The sequence below is a fragment of the Tauraco erythrolophus genome, chromosome 11 (assembly GCF_009769465.1).
Source record: "Tauraco erythrolophus isolate bTauEry1 chromosome 11, bTauEry1.pri, whole genome shotgun sequence".
Classification (NCBI taxonomy): Eukaryota; Metazoa; Chordata; class Aves; order Musophagiformes; family Musophagidae; genus Tauraco; species Tauraco erythrolophus.
In genome coordinates this window covers 8,132,313-8,149,043 of record NC_141475.1, presented here as the reverse complement: position 1 = coordinate 8,149,043, position 16,731 = coordinate 8,132,313, and the positions used below count along the sequence as shown (strand labels likewise).

Genomic DNA, 16,731 nt, shown 5'->3' with positions numbered 1-16,731 from the left:
AGCCAACATTGTTCAAAATAAATCAACAATGTTGAATACCAGGATCTGTAGTTGAATCCAAGCTGGCCAATCTTCTAGGGTGTCAAAAATGTGCTTAATTCATTGTCACCCTCGAAACAGTCTTGTTACGTAGCTGTTTGTGTACTGGGAACATAGTTGATAAGATGCTGGGCCTCATGCCTTTACCTCGTGTGGGTGGAGGTAAGAGTCCTTATTCTTGAACTTGTAAACCCTTCGTCATCAACTTGCTCAGCACAGCAGAGCTGGTGTTTTTCTTTGATATCGGTTCTGTTCGGCATCTGGGGAATGAACAATTTTGGTGCCCACGAGAAGAGACCTTTGTTCAGAGCCTTACAGTGTAACTCTCTTAGGGTTCAGGAGACCTTTGCTGGTGACAAAGCCCAGGTCAGCAGGGGAGGTGGCAGTGATGTCTGGCTGCAGGAACGTAAAAACCCAACAAGGGTCAATAGCAAAACCAGTGGGAACTGATGTGTAGAAGTTTGAAATGCTGGTAGATAGAGAGATCACCTCTCCTGTTTTTCTGATAGACAGTTTCCCTGATGAGTACTGTTAGTTGGGACTCAGCCAGCTTCTCACTTTTTCTGTGTCAATTTAGCAGAATTAACCTAAACCCTAGCACGTTCTTACTCTAGTTTTGAATGACATTTATGTAGTGTCATTTCTCATGCATATTTTTCAAGCTTTCTGCACGTCTAGTTCTTGATAATCCAGAGGGAAATATAAGTATGAATGCTGAAAGCTGACTTTGCAGAAAGCTGTTTCCTTTATCAGCAGTTATGTTCTACTGATGCCAACATACTGAGTTGTTAAAAAACACACCCTATTTAATTATAGCAAAGTGATGTCCCAGCATCCCTTTCTCTGGTAAGTATAATTTGTGTTTTTGTTGTGAATAATTTCCCTAAATATTTTGGCAGTCTGCATGAGGACACTGCTAAGTGACGTTGACACACTTTTCCTGTTTGGAGTTGGCTTGTTCTTGTACAGTACATTTAATCATCATACCCTGACAAAGCGTAGCGTGAATGTGAAACTGTCAGACAGAAATAATTTAGGTTACAAAAACTAACAGTCTTCTGAACCAGAGATTTCCAGTTGCTACAGGAGTGTACTACTGTGTGTTTCTTCTCTTCCCATGAAAACGCTGCTTTCTTTTCCATGGAATACCTTTTATCACAGAGATAACTGATGAAATTGAGTGTTTCAGTTGTAGTCACTAAACAGGTGTAATGGAGAGGTCGTATATATTAAGCCAAATTGAAATGTTTTCTTATTTTCTAGCTCCTGTAGTGGTTTGAAATTACTGGAAGAGCAAAGTTTGGGAAGAAAATTCAAAGTGAAACTATAGAGTGAAAACACATGTTGTTTTAATTCCAGAATATTCATGTGTCTAGTGAGAAGATACAGGCAAAGAAATCTAAGTTTCTCGAAGTAGTATAAGATTACAAAAAGAGGTGGTGAGAAGATTTTTACAACGAAATATTTCCGTAAATGGATTGAACAGAACATAACCTGAAAGGAATAGTCTTCCGTCCTTTCGGGTTGACCTGCAACTTTTACTGATCCTGTGTGGTGTAGCCATTCCGTCCTGCAGACAGGAGGCCGGTTCGGGGAGCCTTTGCCGGATGAATTGACAGTCGCTGCGCTTCCCCTCATGAGCGTTGTGCTTGACTTTTCCAACAGCCGCTGGTGTGTCATAATTGTGTAGCTCTGTGGGGAGAAGCTGCCTGGAGATCCTGACAGTAATGGTGTGAGCGTGATGTTTCTGAGGCTTCTGCATTGGAAGTCTGACATTACCTGTGGAAGCAGGGAGGGGATGTTTGCCAGTGGAGATGGGCCGGACCCCGGTGAGCAGCAGCTTCTGGTGGGGTGAAGGACAAGGTGATGCCTCTGCTGCTGTTCCTTGACATAGTGAGGATCTCTGCAATCTGCTTGGTGTAAATGTACAGGATGCAGAGGAAAGGGAATCGATGGTCTTGGCTTTGAGACAGGTTGCTCCTGCAAGCAATGAGCAGGACGGTTGTGAGCTGCCAGGAGTTGTTTCTGCATGAGTCGAGAAACAACTGTCCTGTCGAGCTCACGTTAGTGTTGCACGGGTTGCAAGCAGGAGGCATGCGTTGCAACCCCTCTCTGCCTCCTCATATAAAGTTTTTATGTCAGCGGCTACTAAACACCAGCCATCAGAGCTGTTAGATCGCAGCCAGCACGGGGTTACGCCTTTATTGCTGTACTGGTGCAAATGATTAAACTTTGACACCTCCCCCCCCCGTTTTTTTTTTTCTTTGCATTTACTTGTTCAAGTCCACTGATACTTAGATGAGATTAATGTGGCTATAGTTGACCTTCTAACAGAAACTGAGAGCAACTCCCAGCTACACAGAACTAGGATGCCAGAGAGTGTAATACGTTACAGGGAGGGTAGAAAGCATTTGATGAAAAATAGCTTCTGAGTTGTACCACTGCTTAGGAACTGCTGTGTTTTGAATGCATCAGTAAGAATTTTACGCTATTGTTCTGTCCTGTGTCCATACCAATCTATTTCGCAAAATGTTATATTATATAATTAAATTATGTGTAGTGCCCATGTATGAAGCAAGGCGCCTCATATTTTAAGATACAGTTTCAAACTGAAGTACTTCCTAAGCACATCCGAGAGTAAGGGCTCAGTTGTGTGCATATCGAGGTACTTAACAATGGTGCATTTTACTCCTCTGAATTACCAACCTATCTATTAGCAGCCTATTTGTGTTACGGTTTGGGGCACATCAGGAAGAATGTTTGTCTGTGGCTTGCCAAGTGAGTCACTTCAGTGTTTATAATCTCTTGGTGATTTGCCAGGTAAACCTCTGTGCCAAGTTTAGTTTCTCATGTGACCGGGAAGTGATACAGGAGGATGCACTGAGGACTTCCCCGGCCGTCTTCCCACAGCGCCCTGACAGGAACATGGCAATTGTCTTGAGATTTAAAGAAGAAATTTTCAAAGGCACGTAGAGCTAAATCTCATACAATCATCACTGGGATTCCCTTTGAACATCTGATATTTTCCCTTTTCGTATCCTTCTTTCAAGCTTCAATAATCAAGCACCTTTTTTAAAGAAATTACCCAATCCCTGAGCATCTATTCTCCTGGGAAAAAGCTTTCTTACCTGATCACATTTACTCCCTGTTGCTTCCCTGCGTGTATATTAGTGTCAATATTTCATTTCCTCCAGGCTTATTAGTGTGGAATCAAGTACTGAACTTGCTTTGGTGGGCAAAATTTGTCATTGTACCTTTGAAACAACCTGTGAGTGCTTCTGCAATAGTGGAAATGGCAAGTGTCAAGTTAAATGTAATTATTCTTTAAACTTTCAGATGCTTTTGCATGGTTTGGAAAGAAGTAAGGGGGATTGTTCAAGCTGACTTGATATAGGGTAATTTTAAAGTTGTGATACTGTTTCAGTGAGAAGAAGCTCCTGTGAATCATTCTGAATCCTCCTGTAAGTGATATGAGGGACTTGGGAGCTCATGTTTTATTTTCATTTTAAAGATTAACATTAGGTGCAAAGAGGTGGTTGTTTTATGCTCATGTGTGCACATATACCCATGTGGGACCAGCCACCAGAAAATAATATTTTTATACAGTAACTTAACTGTCACATAGATTTGTAAATCAACTTTTAACTTTTTTTTCGGAAAGAAAGCTTTCACATAATACAGGTGTTGTTTCATTTCTGTATTTAATACATGCAGAAAACACTTCACATGGTTTTGGCCATTGTAAATAACATAAGGACTTCATTCACTTCTAAAACATGGTTGACTGGTAAATTTTATATGTGTCATTTTCCTAGACTTCTCCTTTTATTTCCTTTCATCGTGAGTGCGTGTTTCTTACTCGTCTTTTCAGAAATGATAATTTGCAATGGGACAGTATATCTAGGGTAGAAGTTCTTTAAAAGGAAGGACATGGACTTGTGACTTACTGAGTAAAGTCTTGCAAGATGTTTTTTGCAAGATGTCTATGCCACTGTCTGCTGTTTGGTACTTTGTGAAAAGCAGCTGTCACCTAGGCACTTCATGCTTTTGAGAGCCTGGTGATTTTTCCTGCCTCTTGAAACACTTCATCACTCTGTCAGTAAATAAACAGAGTGAGTCTCTGCAGCTATATTTGAGCATTCCCAGACTTGGAACTTATTTTATTAGAAGACAGAAGTATGTCTGCCAGTGCAGGTGCTTTATTTGATCCCGTGTCAGTCATCTGCCTGAGTTTATAGGACGTCGTCTTAATTTTTATCCCTGTAGTACTTCTAGAGATTCTTGACTTCCCTTTGCACTCTACCCGAGCTCTAAAAGGTGAATGCATCTAACTTATCCAGACTGCAAAGAATCTTTCCTGGGTGCTTTTGACCACTTCCGGCTACATTACTGTGCTTCTCTATGAAAGCACAGAAGGAATACATTTCAAAATCACGTATTGCTGCGTTCTACTCCTTCGCATCAGCCTAATAGTGTGATATTGAGAACGTGGATTGGCCTGCTATCCAGTGGCATGAAGAAATACCCCGTTGTACAAGTTGCCCATATGGAAAAGTCCACTGAAGAACTGAAACTGCTATTCTTTGTTTGTCCTTTCATGCCTCCTCTTCCCTCATTACTGCTCGCTTTTTTCTTTTTTTTAGCTCCTTTACGAAAAAAACTATAGCTTGATGATTTTTTTTTCTTTTATTTAACGATAGGACATGTTAACTTTTAACATTTAAAATTTGTAGCTGCATTTACTGTTGGTTGCATTTGTTTTAAAAATGGTACAGAAGCTGAAGCCCTGTGTTACCAGGGCCCAGGGAAGAGAATAGCTGGAAATAAAAGGAGATTCTGACAGTGCGTATTTTGAAGACTATGGAACAAAAGTGCAAGTGAAAGTGAAGTTACTGCTGAACATAAAGTTTATCACTGTTGCTGGGGAATAGCCTATGGCTTCTTCAGGGCTGCTGTGAACTTGGCCAGACAAAATGGGTGGAAGGGCAAAAGGTGGGGAATGTCTGCATCCTATTATGAATTGGAGGAAATGGCTGTCTGCGCTCTGTACGCCCATGGGCTCAGAGTGTCCTGCAGTCAGGCTGCTTAGTGCTGTAGGATACCGAACAAAAAGTGGGAAATTCTTAAATTTGGTGTTTAAAATAACTACTAGGGATGAGTTGTTCTTTAAAAATATGCTGTGGGCTTTCTGTTGGCCTTCTTAAACTAACTGGAAACTTTCTGCTTTCTTTCAGGAGTGTTTTTTTCTCTGAAACCATTGCTGCTAAAAAGCTCCAAAGAGGAGAAGTAAATCCAGTCAGCTTGTCAGGTCACTGGCTCGGTGTAAAAGTGCTTTCATGAGGTAACGTTGGGCCAAAGTCAACTTTTCTTTCTCCTTTGTAAGTCTGCGGCCAAGCAATGGGCCAGAAAATCTCAGGGAGCATAAAGTCTGTGGATGTGAGGGAGCCCCCTTATAGACCTGTTAAACGAGAGCTGAGAGGCCCGGATTTTTGCAAGCCGGCGCGACTGGACATGCTGTTGGATATGCCCCCTGCCAAGCTGGAGGTCCAGTACAAACACGCTTGGAACAATGAAGATCGCTCCTTGAACATATTTGTCAAGGAAGATGATAAACTGACTTTTCATAGACACCCAGTTGCCCAAAGCACAGATTGCATCCGGGGCAAAGTGGGCTACACAAGAGGCCTGCATGTCTGGCAAATCCACTGGCCCACGAGGCAACGGGGAACTCACGCTGTGGTGGGTGTCTCCACGGCCGAAGCTCCACTACACTCGGTGGGATACACGTCGTTGGTTGGTAGCAATAGTGAATCGTGGGGCTGGGATCTGGGACGCAACAAACTCTACCACAATTGTAAAAACCAGCCTGGGATCACATATCCTGTCTTTTTGGAACCGGATGAGTCTTTTGTACTCCCAGACTCTTTACTGGTGGTTTTGGATATGGACGAAGGGACGCTTAGCTTCATGGTAGATGGACAGTATCTTGGAGTGGCCTTCAGGGGACTAAAAGGGAAAAAACTTTACCCCATAGTCAGTGCAGTTTGGGGACACTGTGAAATAACAATGAGATACATCAATGGACTTGACCGTAAGTGTTACTGTATTTATTCATTACGCTGTCTTTCAGCTTTTCTCATGTAGGATTTTTGTTCTTTATCCTTTGTTGTGAACAGAGCGTGCTGGCAGGGAGAGGACTGTCCACTGTGAGTAGGTTGCATCTCAGTTACTGACCACAACTAGTATTTATCAGTTGTGTCTTGTAATGATGGTATGGATTGTATCAAAACATTTTTCCTTTTGGCAAACAGAGGGTGGAGAAATCTGTCTCTAAAGAAAGTGAACAGATTGAGCAAAAAAGATCTTGAGAAACTTCCTGGGTATATTTAACAGTAAACCTCTTGTTTACTGGAGGATATGTTTTAAATCTGTGGTTTTCAAATAGGATTTGTGGATCCTGTAAAAATTTCCTGTAGTAGTGGGAACTCTTACATGGTGTGCACAAACATACTTGAATTCAGGCCAGCAGGCTTTCTTTCCATAGTTGCCTTTCCAGGACCCTCTGAAGCAGCTGTGGGTTCCCAAGAATCTGGAAGCTCAGGTCAAATATTCCTTTCAGCAGTTTTTCTGAAAGAGAGCTCTGTTCCTTAGTTCATTTCAGAAGGTGCTCTCTCAGGGTATTTTTTTTCTCTAGAAATATGGGGGTTTGGATAAGCATTAGCTATTTTTGATCTACAGGGGTGATATCAAATTTAATCGTTATGTAGCGCTGCCGTGACCCTGAAGTAGTAGCCCACCAGAAGATGAGTTGCAGAACTGGGTTTTGTCCAATTCTTCTCACCGCTCAGGAAGATGTGTGCTGTGCCGGCTCCGTACGCCACACAGCCTATGTTCAGTCGTGCCCAGTTACCCACAGTCAGCTCATCAGCTGCTGTCAATGGGGAATGGGAGGCCGAAGGAGGTAGTAAGTGGAACTTCGCTCTTGTTTAAGACTATTATCTGTGCCATAGGAGGAACCATGAACATAAATATATAAATTTATAGATTTAACAAAAATAGGTGGCTGAATGAAATTTTCATGGTTTTTGATCTTTATGAACGGAACTTGGTCTTGTGAAAAGAGAATATAGCAAGTGTAGAACACCTGCCTTTCAATTAGGAATTTCTAAAGGAATTTACTACTTTTTTTCAATTAGGATAGGGTGGTCTAATTTTTTTTCTGTCAAAATTAATTCTCTACTCATTAGCCTTACATCTGACATACCAAGTAGAGACATAATTAAATAATTTGACCCTGTTTAAGATTACCTTTTCATAAACATCTATAATAAGCACTGGGGGAAAGAATCTTTATCCACAGAAGCCCTGCAGGTTGTTGCAGCTAGATGCTAAGTAGCAGCTTCCCGAGTGCTTCGCCACAGGGGAATATCAGAGGATGGTAAGTATTTTGCAGTTACTCAGACATTGCAAAGAGTGGTGTGCTAACAGCTTGCTGCAGATTCCTTTTTTTGGAGGGTGGTGGAGGAGAGATCCTTTTGCAAACTGAATATTTGTGTGCGAAAGCAGTTTTTATAACACTGGGAATATCTGCCAAACTAAGCAAAGTACAGCTCGGCTTGATCCACCACATCCACACAAGGAATCGTTCTGCGTTCCTTTTGTAGCCTTCACAGGGCTGCTCAAGGGAGCTCTAGAAAGATGAAAACACAGGAGGAGGATGTGAATGAGTTTGGTAGAAATTATAAAATAAAAGGGGCTAAGAAGAGCAGGATAGCTGTGGTCTGTGAGATGACAGAGAGAAAAATTCCCATCCGGTTTCTCGTGGGATAATTTTTCTGGAAAAGGCAGGATAGCTTCCTAAATTCCCTGAGAAAGTTAAGAGTCATTTTCTCTTTTAAGTGTGAACCCATGGCTGAAAGTAAACTTGTAAACTAAACTTTTATGTGGGCCTGAGTGTTACTCTGATCATGTGAAGAGGAAGTTTAAAGGCACTTTGTTGTGGGCAGTTTGACATCCTGGAATCACATAGTTTCTTGTCACATGTTCACTGATCTCTTACTGTCCTGCAACAAAAAGAGCCTTCAAGAACCGAAGTAGCTTCTTTAGCTGGTGCTTTAAAGCAAACACCTCTTTTCTGCTAAAAGTGTTTCTATCCAGCCAGCCCTTGTGCAGCGGTCCAAGTTTGGTCGCGGCACTCTTCATCTTCACTCTCGTAGCACTTAATATTCCAGGGTTTTGAGTAGATCTTGAAGAGTGAGATGCTTATGTTGCATTCACAAATTTAAATACATTTCAACATATATATATGTATGGAGGGGTGTTGTTTGCTTGCTATTTAACTATACAAATTCTCTCTTTTTTCCCTTTCCCCTGGAGGTATCTCATACTACTGATTGCAGCTTTTGGTAGATCTGCCAATAGTAACTTAGCTGTTCTTTAAACTGTGCTGTCAAACAGTGACTTGCAACTTGCTATTTAGTGATTGATTGTCACTGCTCAGAATGCATATCACAGCTTGCAGTGGTTGTTTATGTGGTGTCTTGCAGAGCAAATGGAGACCTCGACTGCAGGGATTTCCAGCGTTTTCAATACTTGCTGTTTAAATAGAAGACCTCTGAATGCTTTAAAGGCCCATGTATTTCAGTTGCCTGGCAAAGAGTGAAAGGCTTGTGGGAATGAAAGAGCGAAAGGATCAAATGATGGGCTTGTGCAGCTGCAGTGAACTTAAACATATGTCATAGTGGCATAGAGACGATGCAGGCTTGAAGTACGTTAATTACTGCATAGATGGCAGAATCACCGAAGGAGAAGGCTGCAGGTCAGAGATCAAGAACCTGTGTGCCCTCTGTACTCTGGATATTGCTCTTAGAATAATGCTGTAGTTAAAGTCAATTGTAGCTCTTCCAGCTGCATCTGATACCCAGAGTATTCTGCTTCAGAAGCTACTTTGAGCATCACATGATGATGCGCTGTGACTTTACAAGGCAGTTTTTCGCTCACATTTGAGAGACTTAGAGTTGCAAATATTTGTCAGGGTTTGGGAGGGAAGGCAGTGGGGCAGGATGGAGAGTGCTTATCATAAGTATGTTAAGTTCTTCCCGGGACAAACTTCTTTGATCAAATGGTGTCAGTATTTACCACACTGGTGTTTGCCCAGTGCTGAAGCTTTACAGAATTTTACATCAGACTCCTGACTCATTGCCTATTGCAATAATTAAAAACCCAAATCACGGAAGTGCACAGAAAATGCAGTATATATTATTTTTCAGATGCTCTTTCTTTTCATCAGGGTATGTTTGTGTTTAAAAAAAGCTTGGCTATTTATGTCTGTTGTCTGAATCCTAAAGACTCTTTATAGACTGGGACAGAGAAATGGCAAAACATTTCTGTATAAATATACATTGCAGATCATGACTGATACATTAGTACTTGTGTGTTTAAACAAAGCAGTGGGAGGACAATATAGCAGTGCCGTGGGGGAAAACTTGCTCATTACGTAGGTGAGTCGAACGCAGTGATTTATTTTGATCCTTCAAAATGCCTGACAGCATAGTCAGTATTTTGACTTGCAGAAGCCTGTGTTATGGGTCCAGCTCTGCCCTGTTCCGAGTCGATGTGGAAGAGCAAAGCGGATGGTCTGTGTTCTGGATATAGCAATAATAGGTGATCCATAGATACAGAATTTGATAATGCAACTTATAGGTAAAAAATTTAAACTTTGTGTATGTAGAATTTAGAATCTTCCGAGGCAGGGAGCATGTAGAAGGAGGCTGCAAAAAGATTTTTCCAGCAACCCCTGTGTGATAGCATAGATGTCCTTGAAATGGTGAGTGCTGGCAGGAGGCTCTGCTGGTCTTGGGAACTGTCCCACGTGTGTACACATCATGTGCTCTCACCCATGCCACAGGGAAACATCTGCAGGTGTGCGTCAGCACTGGCCTTCTGGCCATGTCTAAAACTGTCTTCTGGTAGCACTTTTGAATTTCTTCATCCTGTAACATGCACTCTCGCTGCAAGTGGAGTCCTGGCTGCTACAACTGCTGCCTTGGAGTGAAGTGTCTGTTTGGGATGCATTGAGGGATGCATCCTAATTAAAGATGCTGTCTCCATGTGATCATGACACTTTTAAAGCAAGCTACAGCTTGCCCAACTCTGGCCTAAACTCTTGACTGTTGTGCACTTGCATGAAGGAAAGATAAGTCAATGTTTAAATAAGCTCCTAAAGCCTTGAAATCACCTGTGAAAGAAGAGAACTCTGAATTCTGTGTTATGACATGTTGAATAGACTACAATAACTGAAGATGAAAAAATCGCACCCCACTGCTGCCAATTTATGTGTTTCTAATCCAGAAGCTATTTCTTAGAGATGAGTAAATTTGGCAGGATTTTGGGGTAATGCTTCCCAACTTTTCGGTAATAATATCTGATATTCAGTATAGCCATGTTTTACTCTTAGAGTTTCTTTTGCCTTTTTAAGTTTCAAAAAGAATAAGTTCTGTTTTGGTTAAAAATAGACTTGTAAGACTTTTTAAGATAAACAACAGTATCCCATTAGCTTCCTCATTCTCTTCCATTCAGAATTTAGCCATCTTGTCTTAAAATGATGTTTTCTTAGGTCTGGGAATTACATTTAAGAGACCTTTGGGATGTTGTCTGCTCTTTATGCCTGAATCTCCTCCTCCTAAAATTAGGAATGTTGAATTCAAAATAGTAACTTTCAGTTTCCCTTATGTAATAGTACAATTACTTGGAAATATTCTATAGCAGACCATTTATTTCCTTTTGTGTGATATTTATGGTTCTTTTTGCTATTTAGGTGTGAAAGAATGCTTCTTGAGCTTGATATTGAGAGCCCATTGTGGTTCTTGTGCTAAACTTTGCATAACCCTTACACAATTTTGAAAATAAGTTTAATTGTCAAGTTCAGGGAGCTGGAAGCATTTGTCTCAAGAGAAGAAGACTTTACTTAGAAGTGTAATTTCTGGAAAACATTTGTGTCTACTTGTTCATATTTTAAGCTACCTTAAATTAAGGACATTAAATTATTAAATTACCTACCTCAAATTAAGCTACCTTAAATTATTAAGGACCTTCCTGTAGTATTTGGTCCTTATCGACAAGGGTCTCTAGGCAGCATACAGCCTGTTTTTCACATCTGTAACTATTTACATCCCCAGATGAAATAGAAGTATTGTTGAAAGTATGTACTTTGAACTTACCTACAATGAATGAATAAGTGGGTTAAAGCAATTGTCCACACAGAATCTGGGGTCCTGTTTTTACACACCAGCAGCCTGTTTGCTGTGCCTGCAGTGAGCTGGTCCAAACATAAAATGGAGGATGTTTGGAGAACGTTGGCTCAGTTCAGGGAGCCGTGATCTGCTCCTGCACCCAGGCCCAGGAACAGTAGTCTGCTCTCCCTGCCCTCCCCTGGGCTGCCTGGGGGAAGGGTGGTCCCTTTGGCTCCTGCCTCTCAGAGGTTTGGCTGCTGCTGCTGAGGCTGCCTGTGCACCTGCAGCCCACGGGGAAGAAGCCTTGGAGTTGTTCTGCACCACAGGTGTGGGGAAGGAGGGAGAAGGGGGCTCAGGGCACATACCCCCTGTTTGGTGATACAGCTACAGACGTTTTGGGATGTGGTGTTCTCTCTGAACTTCTTGCTCTTCACCTAATGGAAGACCATGACTTAATCCTTGAATCACTTTCAGACCTTAGGTTGCATATGTTTAACATTGTGAAATAAGGATGATGTTTCTAAGCTAAAATGACAAATTTGGAGCTAAGCACACTACTATTCTCAGTTTATTTTAACTTGCATTGGTCTGTCTCTAACATACCACAAATGCTAATTATAAATATGGACGCTTGCCTTTGGAGGCCTTTTTACCATAAACAAGTCTAAGTCAAAATTGCAGAATTGTTAACTGCCAGGAGAAATACATAATCTCTCATCAAACTCTGAGTTTTCCCCCAGTTGGTTTTCAATTAAAATTTTAAAATCGATATGGTTTGTTTTATATGATACTTATATAATACATTACTCTGGAGGTTGCAGTGGAAGTAGTGTACTCTGAAGATTCAGTATTGCTAAACCTTAGGAAGAATTTTCCCTACAGATATGCAATCAGAGAATGGAGCAGTAGTAATTAAGCAGCTAATTCTGTGAAGAAGCCATCTTTAGCTTTTGAGATAATTTAACAGGAAATAGCATTTTCAGTTCCTACTTCAGGAATCGGATAGGTTATTGTTGTTTTTTTGTTGTTGTTGTTGTCCTCTACGTACACTGCCCTCCCCTGGGTTAAGTGCATTTCTTGTCCTTGAATCCTAATTTGTTGACACTTTCTAATTAATTCACAGCCTTTTTTCAGCAGGTTGAAACCACTATATTGTCACTGGAATAAGCCACTTGGTTAATTGGCTTTTTGCCCCAGCCACCTCCTGCCCCTTCCAGGTGGTCTCTTCATTACATCTCTCTCCAGAATACTCTTCTCTTCTTCAGTCCTCTCACTTCTTTCCTCCCTTCCTCAGTTGAGTTTATCCTCTTTTGTGTTGCCATACTCTATTAATAACAAATTCTTACCTACTCTCCCCTGCCCCCCCAACTTCAGGTGGGGCAGTTTTTATTACTGGTAACAAGAGAATATTAGATGCAGTGTCACTATTCCAGAGGAAGGACATCTCAGATTTAAGGGTGTGACTTGAGCTGGAATGGTTAATGGCCTTTTGGGGTGAATGTTGAATTTTATTTTTTTTCATTTGTATAATGACTAAATCCAAAACACAGAGCTCTTGTAGCTGCTAAAAGGAACAACCAGCTCTGTCCCAGCCAAAACCAGGACAAGCAGGGAATCCAGTTATCATTGACCTAAAACATAAGGAGGTGCTGGCATACTTTATGTTACTTTCAGTAGCTCCTAAGGCTGACAAGAAGCGTAAGTGGTCCACAGCTGTGTTAGAGTTTATTTGCATCCTGACATACCTGTGCTTTTTCTTCCTGCTCTGGTTCATAAAGGTGTCGTGGCAACTGCTAAATCTGACAGTTTAAGGGAAGAATGCATGTTAGTGTGTTCTGATCAAGTTTCCACTGATTTCCCATGTGTCCGGTTTTTAAGAAATAAGAACTTTGAAGAGCAATGACTACAGCTCTGTTCTCAAAATTGAAGTGAATGTTGTGATCTAAAGTTACGCTTTGAATATCATATTTATTACTGTAAAACAGCCGTTAGAAACTTGATAGCCTTGCTTAATCCTTGTGTGAATTTGCTTGAACTACAATGCTGGAATTGCTCAGCAATGTGAACTAACTCTTGCAGGTTTGTATTAGAAGTGGAAATTTGTGAAGAGTATTTATTTTTGGATTTGCTTTATCTGTATTGCTGTTGGGCGTTGTGCAGTGTAAATCCAAGCTTCAGTGCAAATAATTGTGCTTCTGCAATACATTATCTAGTGATATGTTTACTTTATTGCCAAAAATGTGTATGCTTTGTCCATTTTGATACGATCTCATACAAGTTTCTTCCTAAGTTATATTTCTTCTGAAGATACTCCTTTATTTATCTCTCTAGCCATGAAAGTTTCTTTCCTTCTCTGATCACAAGATGTTTCTGCAGGTGTCCTCCTTTTCTTCCCTAAAAATAGCCTAAGTAGCTTCTCTATTAGGAGAGACAGATAGCAACTTAATTTCTAGTTTAGGCTCAGAGCAAATTCCACTTTAAAAAGATAAACATGAGAAGGCCTTGATCTTCCTGAAGTATGTCGTGGTGAGTAGCAGTGTATATACCAGTCCTCAGATCATAGCAAAACCTGTATTTTTGTGGTAAATCTACAGGCACTGTGCCTGAAAACGAGCACGTCCAGAAACGCTGCCGTGTTCTGCAGATGGTTCCACTGAAAGTAGTGATGGTGCTGTCCGCCTCCCTGCGTGAACGAGAGGAAAGCTGCCCGGGCAGTAGCGCTGTGAAAAGGTAATGCTGAGGCTGTGAAGTCAAACACTCTGAAGTTGGCAAGTGGCAGGGTGGGATTTGTTTTCTGCAGCTGTAATTCTGAGCTCGGCAGCCTAAAACTGCGCTGTGTCCCACTTTCTGCCAGATAATGTTTCACTCTGCTAAAAGGTGGTTAAGTTCTGCTGCAAGTCATCCTTTTGTGTTCCTGTTCTGCCAGTGCTTTTTCCTTGAATCTTTTCTCCCCAGTCCTCTGTGTCTGTGAGCTGATGTATTTTGTAGGTTCCCTGGGATAGCCAGTGCGGAAACCTGACGGAGCATGACAGTCTCTGTGTTCTCAGGTTCAGTTTGGTGTTGCCCTTTGAAGGTAACACATGAAAAGCCTTGCTAGTGAGGACAGGACTGGATCAAAGCTCCCTCTCGTCTTGTTTGATTTGTGCATGTACAGAGAATTTAAATAACTTTTAATCTTTGCCTTTAAACTGTTTTGGGTTGGAGCTGATGATCAGATCTGTCTTCAGGTCTGTTATCAAACCTGATTGTTGCTGAAGAACCTCCAACACCAGAAGTGTGAGGTGGGGCATTTCAGTTTTCAGCACTGAAACTCAGGGTTGAGGCAGAGATGTTAGATTAGAAGTTATTGACACAATTGAATTTCACGTACAAGATCTATGAGGATTCTTTCAGTTGTTTAAATGTTAATTTTAAATGTTAGTTGGTGGTGAAATACAGAAGATGAAATAAGGATACTCCTAAGTGTATTTCTGTTGGTAATTTGAAGCAAAGTGAGCATTTTGTGTAGCTTTCTGCGCATTGTCCAGGATTCTGCGTGACTGGTTTGGAGTTGCACATCTTCAGTGTTGGTGTTGAGTGTCTGTTGCAATGGGAGGATATTCACCAGAATCATTGGATAAAATATTGTTATTGGTAAAGTCAGAGTGGACTTCACAGGCAGTAATTAAGTGAGGCAGGTGTCCAGTGGTACCTCAGATCAGTTAGTCAAAGCTATACCTCTATTGTTCATGGACACGCCTAAGAAAACACAATTTTTGTAGATATGTCAAACTCATATGATGAATAACAATATAAGGGTATCTCCCTGCCTTATGTGAATGTTTGTTTCTCAAAGTAATGAACTTCCAGCCCTGGCATGTCTTCGGGCTGGTGTGTGTTTTTTTTTTTTTTTAAAAAGAGATTACTTACTAGCTCTGTCTCTGCCAATTTCTTATCACTTATCACTGATTGGCCAAACAAATTATCTTATTCCAGGTAAGTGATTTGTATGAAACCAGAATGTATTTAGAGCAAGCAAGTAGGTAACATTAAAAAAGGATGATTTTTGTTTGAGATTCACAGTTGCGTTTTCTCGCAACAGACGTTTTTATTTCTGCAGCATGTCCATTTCAAATGGGAATTCATGTCTGCACGTATTGTTTGGACATGAAATTTAAAGGTGTGCTTCTGCTTTTCAATAAAAAGTAACTATAAATGTTTAGTAATATTCTTCTTGTATATGCCACATATCTGTATGCATAGGCCGCAAAGCCTGGATACAACATCTTGACACTAAAGAAAATTGCTTCCTCTTCTCTGTGGTTTCAGCAAGTTTGACAGCCAGAGTATATTTAACCAAGAAAAAGTGATGAATGTCTTCTGGATCCTGGTGCTTTTCCTCATTTCTTATAGTGTTTACCTTTTATTTTTTGGCATTCTCTTAAGCAGAAAGCCTGTAATTGCCCTCAAAAATATGTTCCTCTGTCTGTCAAAACGAAACAGAGTGTGGAGTTTTATTAATACCCTGTTCACACTTTCAAAATTGAAACTCTTTATGTTTCTGAAAATGCCTCATTTCCCAGTAATTCGTAATATGTAAAACTTGCTGTTTGGAGACTTTCTGTATCTTGATCTATAAAGATTAAAATAATTTTTGAAGGCTTAGGGATTAGTATTTTTTAAGCACTTAATGATTTCTTAAATAGCAAATTTTAGTTTTAAAGTGAGCATAAGTATTATGAAAATTAATGTATTTTCACTGAACAAAGAATTTCTCAGTGACTTGTCTCTGGTGAAATGTACCATCCAGCTATGGGAATCTGGTGTTCAAACAAACGCAGCCCAGCAGTGTGCTTGGTACCTTCAGTGACAACTTCTCTTCCAGCCTGGCTTTGTAAACTTTCATATTCTTTGCAGTATTAAGTGCCACAGTGCTGAATTAGCACTTGCTCTTAAAAATTTGTAAAATTTAGACACCGATGATGTCAAAGGCTGCCACTTCTTATGAAACAAGCACTGTTACAGTGAATGACTTGGGATAGACTGGACTGGAATGTTTGTGTTGGCTTCTAAAGAAATGCCAGTTAATTTCTTAGTTCATACTGAGTTTCATCGCACTGGAAGGTCTCCTCATCACGTATGTGGACTCACTATCTTAGTTATTTTAACTAAAACAATTGCTTTAATGTGCTGTATATGGCTGTAGCCATGACTACGTTACTGCTCCATGCGTGCTTGCCATATGTGTAAACAGTTTGCTGATTTTAGTGGTATGACCTATTGGCCTCTGCCTGTATAAACAAATGAAGGCCAAAGTTCAGAGACATCAGAGGGGAAACTTTAAACATCCTGCAAAATCTGCAGTCCATTAAGTGTATGTTAGTATTTGGTTACAGCCAGTGCTTTTGTACTTCTAAATAATTTGTTCATGACACATTCACAAAAGGATAGCTTCATCTGGTGCATGGACACTTCTTCAGGG

The 16,731-nt window shown here is 40.7% G+C and overlaps 1 protein-coding gene across 1 annotated transcript in view; it reads left to right on the top strand.

Moving 5' to 3' along the window:
* The first annotated feature begins 5,436 nt into the window (after positions 1-5,436).
* SPSB4 (splA/ryanodine receptor domain and SOCS box containing 4) overlaps positions 5,437-16,731 on the top strand; it is a 67,435-nt gene continuing 56,140 nt past the window's right edge. The window contains exon 1 of the mRNA XM_009982236.1: positions 5,437-6,130. Coding sequence (XP_009980538.1) covers positions 5,437-6,130 — 694 coding nt within the window. The remainder of the gene's footprint in view (positions 6,131-16,731) is intronic.